Below are 9,706 nucleotides of genomic sequence, written 5' to 3'. Positions count from 1 at the left end.
ATTTGATGACATAAAATACTCAGATGTGAGTACTTCATCAGGAGAAGTCTGGTTTAGGTGGCACCTGTCCTTAGCTCTGGACATTGCCTTACAGTGACTGAATGCAGGACAGAGCCACCACCTGTAAGGAACCTATATTCTGGGATGTGTATCCATTAGTGGAGTCAATAGCAAGCCAGGTTGAGGTCCACTGTCCAGATGTCCACTACATGCTCCTTGTCCAGTTGGCATATTGCACTGCATTGTTCACCAGTTAAAAATATCTCAGGAAATATCCTTTACAGGTCTTTCTTTGGTTTAATTTAACATTTTAAATTCTGTTAGTTGTTGCCCCAATAGTTCCTGTTCTTAGTATCAGTTGCAGCAAAGACCATATATCACTATTGTCAGTCTTCATAGAGTTCTGTAATGCCAAAAGGGGTTAACAGAGTACAGAGTTAAACAGTGACTTGCACCTTCACCCCTGAGTGAACACCCTGTCCTATTCAATTCGTGTGTTGCGTAGAGCTTTTCTGCATTGTAGAAAGACGGCCTGTATCTGTTTGGGAAGAGTTACACAGGGATACAAACATGACCAGAAACAGTGAAAGAATCATCGAAATAGTAGACAAATGTTTTTCAGAGGCTGACAAGCTGGCGCCAGAAGACATGCTGTTTTCCTACAGAGGTATTTTATACCCACTTACACTTAGTAGCCCGGACACTTTGGAAGCTCTGAAATCCTTTGAAGCCAGGAGTGATGATGTGATTCTAGTAGGTTATCCTAAATCAGGTAAGTGTTTTCTTGACCAGTAGTCAAGTGCACAGTGCTACAATCCAGAAGTTGATTACTTAATGCCATAACTTAACACAGCAGTAATTCCTGAGAAAAGTTTATGACGACATCAGACTTCATAGAATCATGTAAGTCATATCTGGAGTTCAAATAATACAACCCCCTGCTCAAAGCAGGGCAAAAATCTAACCTCTAAAGTTAGGTTTCATTGCTCAAGGCCTTGTCCAGAAGGATTTTGAAACTTTTGAGGATGGAGGATTACCATCCACTGAAATCTTTTGAGTGTTTTCCTACAATAGTGGTTTTTTGGAGGTTGGGTTTGTGTTTGTTTGTTTTTACATCAATGAAGTCAGACATCCCCTTGTTGTCAGATAGGTTCTGTCTTCATTATAACCTCCTGTAGTGGAAGACTGCAGTGAGAGTCTCCCATGGCTTCTTTCTTCTATCTCTAGCCTGAGTAAACCAAGCCTTTCTATGCAGTTCATTTGCTCCAGCTCCCAGTAATTTCATGGCAATTCAACCAGACTTTCTCCAGATTCTCAAAACCTTTTCTGGTTCAGTCTAGGAACTGCACACAGTATTCAAATGGTGAACACACCAGTGCCAGCTAAAGCAGGACAATCACATCCCTTGATATTTTAACCACACTTGCTAATGCAAGAAGGTATGTTGTTACCTTACTCTCTGCAAGAGCAAGACAGGGAATATATCCTGCTAATGAGAGCAGAAGTGTGGTTTCCATATTTTTACTGCAAAGCAGAATGCAGGTGATTCTTTGTATCTAAATGGAGGGAAAGACATGAATGCCACAAGGCTTTTTGCATATTTTCTCTCTCTTTCACTGTGGGCATTTCAGACTCCTTAATTTTTTTTCCTATTGACTTTACAGAAATATCTTAATATGTCATTTGCAGAAAAAGAGGAAGTTGATTCTTATCACATCACCTTTGTGTGCAACCTCTAGAGCTGAACATAGGCAGAAATGGTTTATATGCGTGAGGATCCACCTAAACACTGCAGGAGGTGTTAGTTGAAAACTGAGATTTGGCTCTCTGAGCCCAGTCCCTCACCCACAGTTTTGCCAGGTTGCAGAGGCTGAGACAACTAAGCCTGGTGCAAAGATGGTGTCAGGAGCGTGATGGTCTGGTGGCTGGGTTGATGACCCTTCTGCTGCCAGCTATAGAAGCCTAGCTGGGAATTGGGAATGAGGCCGAACTCTGTCAATAGTGAAGAGACCATTAAGCTGAAGCTGGTTGGGAAGAGGGAACAGAGTGTTCCCAAAGACAGCACTGCGGAAGGAGAGCAGAAACAGCCAAAAGATGACTCAGCTGGCCCAGTGCTGGGAGACACACAGCTTGTGAGTAATTTCCACAAGGATTAGTCTGAGGTAACCAAAAAGTACCAGAGTTGAAAAGAGCAATAGAGGTCTGCTTCTGCTGTGGGATGGGATGTGATTCTGAAGCAAGCAGGGTAGCACTTCACAGTATTTGCTTAATAGCTCTGCCCCTGTTGACCTTCGGCATACCCTTGTTGATTATTATCCAGGGCCGTGATATAACCTCAGCTGGCAACTCACAGGTCAACTCAGTGGCCCCACAGGACCACTCACTCTTTCACCCCTGGCGGGGTGGGGGAAGGAAACAGAATAGTAAAAGTGGGGGGAGTCATGGGTTGAAATAAAGACAGTTAAATAGGTAAAGCAAGAGCTATGTGCGCAAGCAAAGCAAAGTAAGGAATTCATTCTATCCTAGCAGCAATCAAATGTTCAGCCATCTCCAGTGACATGGTAAAACAAGTGCTGTAGCTCTCAGCATCTCTCTTTCCTTCTTCTTCCCTCAAATTTTATTGTTGAGCATGACTCTATATGGAGAGAATATTCCTTGGGTTAGTTGGGGTCAGCTGTCCCATCTATGTCCCCTTTTAATTTCTTGTGCACCTGCAACCTACTCTGGCAGGTCAGTGTGAGAAGCAGAAAAGGTCTTGACACTGTGTAAGCACTGCTTAGCAATAACTAAAACATCTCCGTGTTATCAACATTGTTTTCAGCACAGATCCAAAACACAGCTTCATATCAGCTACCATGGGGAAAATTAATTCCATTGCAGCCAAAACCAGCACACATACTCTTGTTGGAAGGTTAAAGTACAACACTGAGCCAAACTGGTTCACTTGAAACCAATCTGACAGGATGCCATCAGCAAGGTTTACGTGAAAAAGTGAAGTTGAATGGATGTCCTACTGGTGTCTTTATTCTTTCAGGAACCAATTGGCTTGAACAAATGGTGAAGGAATTGGCAGATGCCAAATATACAGAAGAGGAAATGAAAGAGAGAATAAATGCTGAAAAGAAGCTAGAGACATTTCAGCGTCTAGAATTTGGGGATCCTGGGATATATGAGGTAAGCAGGAACTGAAAATATTGTCACTGCTCTTCCTACAGGTAGTAATAGCTGAAAGACAATGGCTGATCTCAGAGGTAATGGAGAGTCTAGAGCCTTAACAACAACTATGAGCTGCACAAGTAGCATGTACTACTGCCCGTAGTTCACAAGGGCCTCGGAGGGGAGGCAGGGCTGAGAAGCCACAGGGCCCTCCTGCCATAGGTCCAGTGAGTTTGATTAGTAAGACCTTTTTATTGGGTGTCCTGTCTTCAAGCCTGTGTCATGTGAAATGGTGCTTGGTGGCAGAGGTTGGCAGAAGCCTAAACCACCTACAGTGCATCCCTGTGGGTTTCCCAAGAGATAAGCTACTTCTCTGGTCTCACCTTTTCTTATAATCCACAATTACTGAAAAGGCACAACTCACTGAATAATCTACTTCTGTCCTGTCACATTTCTTTCCACTTTCTTTAAAGAGGATGAAGCAGCTGCCTTCCAGAAGAATTATAGTGACCCATCTGAGACCTGATCTCCTGCCTCCATCCATTTTCCAGAGCAAGGCTAAGGTGAGTCTTCTCTTTGCCTCACCCTGCAAAAGCTTTCCACCCTAAATCAGCTTTCCTCTGTGTGAGATGTCTTTTCCGCATTTTCACCTGAGCTGGTCAATACGCAGCCACATTTCCAAGGTTGAAGATACAGCTCTGTGTGCCAAGGCTGTGAACAATCATCCTCTCCCAGCAGCAACTTTGCCAACTCAAGAGGTTACTATTGGTGGGCTTGTTGCTGAGTGTCACTGCCCCTTCAGGTCTCCTTCAGAAAGATGCTTCCATGTTTGCGGCAGAAAAATGAGCAAGACAAGCAGTAATTCTGTCTGTTTTAACTTGCCTTCAAAACCAGGGTACCTGTGGAAAGCCCACCACAGGCTGGGGCCAAGATAATCTTAGATGGGAATTACTGCAGAGAGAAGCTAGGGTATATTTACAGAGTGTTTGTGGCTCTCCTGTCCAGTAGATTGTGAACTAATTTCTCTGGATTGGAACTAGGTCAGGACTGTCTCAAGGGAATCACTGAAAAGCTTCTTCTTTTCAGCCTGAAGCTCACATTAGCAACAAGTGATCTGCCAAAGCTCTGGTTTCTTGCTCAAGAAAAGGGATTAGACCAGAATTGTATAGTGTGGTGAATTTTAGTGGACAAGTAAGCTTGCAGACAACACCAAGATGGGCAGGAATGTTGATTTGCTGGAGGGTGGGAAGCTTCTGCAGAGGGATTTGGACAGATAATGCGCTGAGGCCAATTGTATGAGGTGAAATAAGGTAAATACTGTGTCCTACAAAATGGGGATCACAACAATCCCATGCACCACTAAAGGCTGCGGGCAGTGTGGCTGGAAAGCTGCCCAGTAGAAAAGGACTTAGGGGTGCTGATTAACAGTGGCCAGAAGTGTGCCTGGGTGGACAAGAAGGCCAATGGCATCCTGGCTTCGATCAACAACAGTGTGGTCAGCAGGATTGTCCCCCTGTACTTCCCATTGGTGAGTGACACACCTTAAGTCCTGTGTCCAGTTTTGGGCCTCTCACTACAAGGAGGACATTGAGGTGCTGACGTATGCCCAGAGAAGGGCAATGGAGATGGTGAAGCGTTTGAAGCACAAGTCTTAGGAGAAGCAGCTGAGGGAGCTGGGGTTGTTTAGTCTGCAGAAAAGGAGGCTCAGGGGAACCTTACCACTCTCTACATCCACCTAAAGGGAGGTTGTAGCCAGGTGGGGCTTGGTCTCTTCTCTGAGTAACAAGTGACAAGACAGGAGGAAATGGCCTCAAGTTGTACCAGAGGAGGTTTAGATCTGGATATTAGAAAAACTTTATTCATAGAAAGGATTGTCGAGCACTGGAACTGCTGCCAGGGAAGTGGTTGAGTCACTGTTCCTGGAGGTATTTAAAAGACATGTAGATCTGGTACTTATGGACATGGTCTAGTGATGGACTATGTTTCTGTGATTCAATGACTGTATGTGATGTGTTGAGAAGATGGCATTTTGGTCAGTCAGATTATGTGTTTTCTTCCTCTAGATCCTTGTGCTAGTTCGGAACCCCAAGGACACGGCTGTCTCCTATTACCACTTCTGCAACGACCTACCAGCGCTGCCATCGTCCACCTCTTGGGATGAGTTCTTTGCAGACTTCATGAATGGAAAATGTACTTTGCCTACCTCCCCTGGCATTTCTCCTAACATGAGTGGCATACACAGGGCCCTGGGCATGAGAATCGTACTGTGACATACCTTACCAAGGCACTCCCAGAACAGGCAGACAGGCCCCTGTTATGGCAGAAACAGGGAGTAGCAGAGAACCAGAGTTTTGTCTCACTTAGAATGGAGAAATCATGAGAAAGCTTTAGCCTGACTTTTCCCTTCCCACAAGAGAGCTTGTTGATTGCAGTATCAAGTGGCTGGACCTGGGGCATTCTGCACTGACCTCAGGAGAAAGAACAGACATGTTGAGCTGGTCACCCTTCACCATTCTAATGCCTCGCTTAGAAAGCTGTCTGGGCTGACTCCTCTCATTTGGTTAAGGGCCTGTATTGGGGAGTACTCTAGACAGCTATGCCTCTTCTTTGTCTGCAGTGGCCTGGGGATCCTACTTTGACTGCCTAGTGGAATGGAACAAATACATTGACAACGAGACGATCATGACAATAAGCTATGAGGAACTCAAAGAGGTGTGGCATTTCACCCAGCTCTTCCTTGATGAGTGTGTTGTGCATTCCTCCCAATATGTATGGGTGTGGGGAAGTGGAAACTCTTGGGGCAAGTCTGTCTGCCGCTTTAGAAGGGTGTGTCTTTCTGAGCTACTAATTTATGTTTGGGGGAAGCCCATGGAGGTTAGGAGGAGGATAGCCTTGCCTATTTGTGAAAGGGGTTAAATCTGGCAGAAGCATAGATTTTAGGAAAGAAGAAAAGGCCTTGAAACTGAGGTCAGCATGTGTAGGTTTCCTGGCCTGAAGGGTTTTCTCTTAGAGCTCTTGGAATTCCTTGGTGACACTGTGGGAGGGAGCTTCCTCTGCTGGGCTTCCCACAGGGTTCTGGCTCCATGCCACAGCCACAGTGTCAAATCTTTTGGTTTCACCTCTGTGCTATGTTCCTTTGGGCAGGACCCTATAGTGGGGATGAAAAAGATTGCTTCCTTCTTTGGATTTTCCCTTTGTGAGGAAGATTTTCCTCGAATTGCCAAGAAGACCAGTTTCAAAGCTATGAAAGAGAAATCCAATGAAACCCATGGAAAGTTTGGGGATGTCCTCTTCCGGAAAGGTAAGTCTCTGCAAATGGAGATGTACCTTCCGAAGCAGAACTCTGGAAGGAGTTTTGAGTATGCTTCTCTGCTTAGCCATGAACTCACTGGACTGTCTGGGTGAGCTCTCTCCTCTGGTGCCGCCTGTACAAAAAGCTTCTGCTGTTGATAAGGTCTGGGGGCTGTGTTTGAGAAACTTATCAGAGTGCCAGTCTTAATGTCCTGAGTCATTGCTTCCATGCTTCCATTGCTGTCTTTTTCTGTGGCAGCCCTGGTTAGTTAGGTGAGTGAGGTGCAAAGGTGGGGGCTAACAATGGTGAGGTTATGCCAAAAATTACACACCAACTCTGCCTGGGCTCCATGGTTACTCATTGCAGAGGGGTCATGGTGCAGCTCTTTCCTGTTGTTCAGGTGATGAGGCTGCATGTGCACTTCATGAAAGTCAGCCTTTGGAGGAGGTGTGCTAATTGGACAAGAGTCTCTTGAACCTCACGGGAATGCATTGCTCACTGCTCTGCTGGCCTCACAGGCATCTTCCTGTTGCCTACTCAGCAAGAGCTTTGTATGCCTCCTCTCAATGGACATATCAGTGGTGACCCCAGAGATGGTCTCTCACAGATGTGGGACCAGGGTCAGAGTTCTGGCAGCCCACCTGCTCCCCATGACCTCAAGACTCTCGTTTCTGAATACTGCAGGCATGAGCTTTTTAAAATCCATTTCCTTCACCATGCCTTGGAGGAAGAGGGATTTAGCCACTCTCCTCTCTACCACCTACCACAAAATAATTTCCCCCTTCAGAGGAAGTAATTCACAAATGAGCTTTCCTTTGTGAAAAAATCAGATTCCTCTTTTTCTGTGTAAAAGCTTCACGAAATCACCTTGAAAATCCCCCTCTGGGGAAGGAGGCATTGCAGGCAGCCCACCAGCAATGCTCCCTGTTGTCTGGCTACAGCCTTTGCTTCTGATCTTTGCTATCTTTGCTCTCTGAGGCAATCAGACCTCTCAGGGCAATAAATATGACCTTTCCTGCCTTGTGTAGTCAATGACTCTGCCCCATTGCCACCTAGATATTATTTTCTCTCAGGAGCATCTTCCTTCAGTTTTTGGTACTTGTTGTACACAGGGGTTGTTGGAAACTGGAGAGACCTCTTCTCTAAAGCTCAGAATGAAGAAATGTTCCGGAAATTTCAAGAGTCCTTAGGAGGAACAAAGATGGCAGCAAAGATAAAATATGATGTGTACTGCAAGGCCTGAAAATAAGCAAATGAATAGCATTACAGCAAGTCATGTTCCAAAGGTGTTTCTCCAAAGGTGGATAGTACCCATTTTTCCTTCCCATGAGAGAAGAGAGAAACCCCTCTGAGAACTACCTGGCACCTCCAAGGACTTGGTAATTTGGTAATTCTTTGGTGTGCCCTTGGTCTCGAACTTGTACTTTGATTGATGTAACCAAATAAAATGTGTGTGTCCCTCAAGTGAATGCCTGGCATCCTTTCAGGCGGGAGATGGTGCACAGACATCATAGCACCAGCCTGGTGGCATCCTTGTGTCTGCTTTGTGGCCTGAAATGGTGAATGAGGCCCCTGCAGGTTTTGGTGGTGAGGCAGAGGCACCAACACAGAGCCTCTCCTCTGGCACAGAGTGGACTTGACATGGATATATGGTGTGGGTCTGAACCACCAAATGTCTGTCTACAGGTAGAATATGTTAGTTTGGGTTTAGAGCCATCATGGCTACCACAGTGTCGGCAGGTCAGAAAGACCTTTGACACTTTGGCAAACTCCACACATTGGTACGGCAAAGGGCGGAACTTCTCAAGCTCAAAGAGCCACGAACTCATAAGTAATGAACAGCTATATGCTTTCTAGAGTGTTTTGCTCCTGTTGGACTCTCTGGGAAGGTAAGTGGCAAGTAGGAAGAACTGTGACATTCAAATGGGAGGATTGAAGGAAAGAAGCTCCTTGATGACCCTAAGCTAAACAAGCTGAACTATGAGAGTGGCATTTATCTGACAATAAATACACTTACACTACACAGGGTATAAATACACTTACACTACACCCTCCTTGCAGATGTCAATGTCCTTGCTACATCTATGCAGAATGTGTTGCTTGACCCCTTGTCACAACCAGTCTTTTGGAAAACCAGAAAAGCCAAGGAAGTGTCTGTCCGACAAACAGAATTCAGTTCCTTGGAAGAGGGAACTGTGTTCTTAGATAGATTTACCTGCAGGACTCTTAACACTGAACTAAGATTAAATACTGAGCAACCAGCAACCACAAATGTAATTAACAAAATTGGGAAATTGTTAAGTCCCTGTCAAAGTGCTGACTGTCCCTGCACAGCTCCTGGGGACTGCCCCTACCCTGCCCACAGCCCAGGACCCCATGTCAACCACTGTTCCAGGCTCTCAGCTACTTCTCCAGTGATGCCACAGCAGGGTCAGGTTTCAGCTCCTCACAGTCTGTGCTGCCTGGCCACCAGCCCTGCCAACCTGGACCCATCCACAGACCCACATCCTGGCTGATCTGCAGCCCATCATCGCCTTCCCCAGGAGAGTGTCTGATGCCTGGGCTGGGGCTGCCCAAGTGCACCCCACTGCTGTGCACCTGGCTGGACAGTGGGATGGGCTCTGACTGCCATGCCCTACCTCCCCTGTCTCTGTGACAGGGATAATGGGGAGTGCTGCAGGTTCAGCTCTGAAGGGGCACTCAAAGCCTGCTTCCCAGGCAGATTTTCTAAATGTCTGTGCAAGAGCTGCCCATGTGAAATTGCCCTGCGTGAAGTATGTTTGTTTGAACCTGATGATTCTGGGTTTGTAGGGTTTCATTTCCAGAAGAGCAGGACTTCTTCTTGTTCTGGGCTTCCATGGATGAAAAGAGGCAAGCCACCATGACCCATAATTTTTGGAATTAGCAACACTTTTACCTATTACTTAGTACAGACCCTATACTTATGGCAATATCAAAAGCTATCTAGAGAACAGAAAACAGTGTGTAATCTCAGTGTCTGCAAGTTGAACAAGGGTTAAAAAAGGGAGCAAGCCTGACCAGAAATGGAAAACAATCACTGAAATATTCAAAAGGCTTTTTTTTAAGATAAAGAGGTGACATCTTAAGGTCTGTTGGTTTGGTTTTTTCTTCTGCAAAGTTTTTTTGCAGCCTAAGGTCCCTTACCAGCCCAGAAACTTTGAAAACTCTGACTCCCCTGTAAACCAGAAGTGATGATATGATTCTCACCAGCTTTCCTAAAATGGGTGAGTCTTTCTT

At 45.6% G+C, this 9,706-nt stretch overlaps 1 protein-coding gene across 1 annotated transcript; it reads left to right on the top strand.

The window, feature by feature from the left end:
• The first annotated feature begins 497 nt into the window (after positions 1 to 497).
• LOC103624110 (sulfotransferase 6B1) lies at positions 498 to 7,912 on the top strand. The gene is made up of 7 exons (XM_008643311.2): positions 498 to 772; positions 3,035 to 3,174; positions 3,630 to 3,719; positions 5,220 to 5,346; positions 5,774 to 5,868; positions 6,301 to 6,457; positions 7,561 to 7,912. Exons 1-7 carry the CDS (start codon positions 571 to 573, stop codon positions 7,689 to 7,691), a joined length of 942 nt encoding a protein of 313 aa, XP_008641533.1. The 5' UTR covers positions 498 to 570; the 3' UTR covers positions 7,692 to 7,912.
• The last annotated feature ends 1,794 nt before the right edge of the window (positions 7,913 to 9,706 follow it).

This window comes from Corvus brachyrhynchos, unplaced genomic scaffold, assembly GCF_000691975.1.
Source record: "Corvus brachyrhynchos isolate BGI_N302 unplaced genomic scaffold, ASM69197v1 scaffold70, whole genome shotgun sequence".
NCBI lineage: Eukaryota > Metazoa > Chordata > Aves > Passeriformes > Corvidae > Corvus > Corvus brachyrhynchos.
Note: the sequence above shows the minus strand (reverse complement) of the source record. Positions and strands in the feature narration are given on the sequence as shown.

Bases quoted from the DNA above. Each gene is read 5' to 3' on its own strand.
- LOC103624110 (XM_008643311.2), top strand. From the start codon at position 571: ATGACCAGAAACAGTGAAAGAATCATCGAAATAGTAGACAAATGTTTT. The intron at 5,869-6,300 runs GTGTGGCATTTC...TCCTTTGGGCAG, and splicing joins GCTATGAGGAACTCAAAGAG to GACCCTATAGTGGGGATGAA. The intron at 6,458-7,560 runs GTAAGTCTCTGC...TGTTGTACACAG, and splicing joins GGATGTCCTCTTCCGGAAAG to GGGTTGTTGGAAACTGGAGA.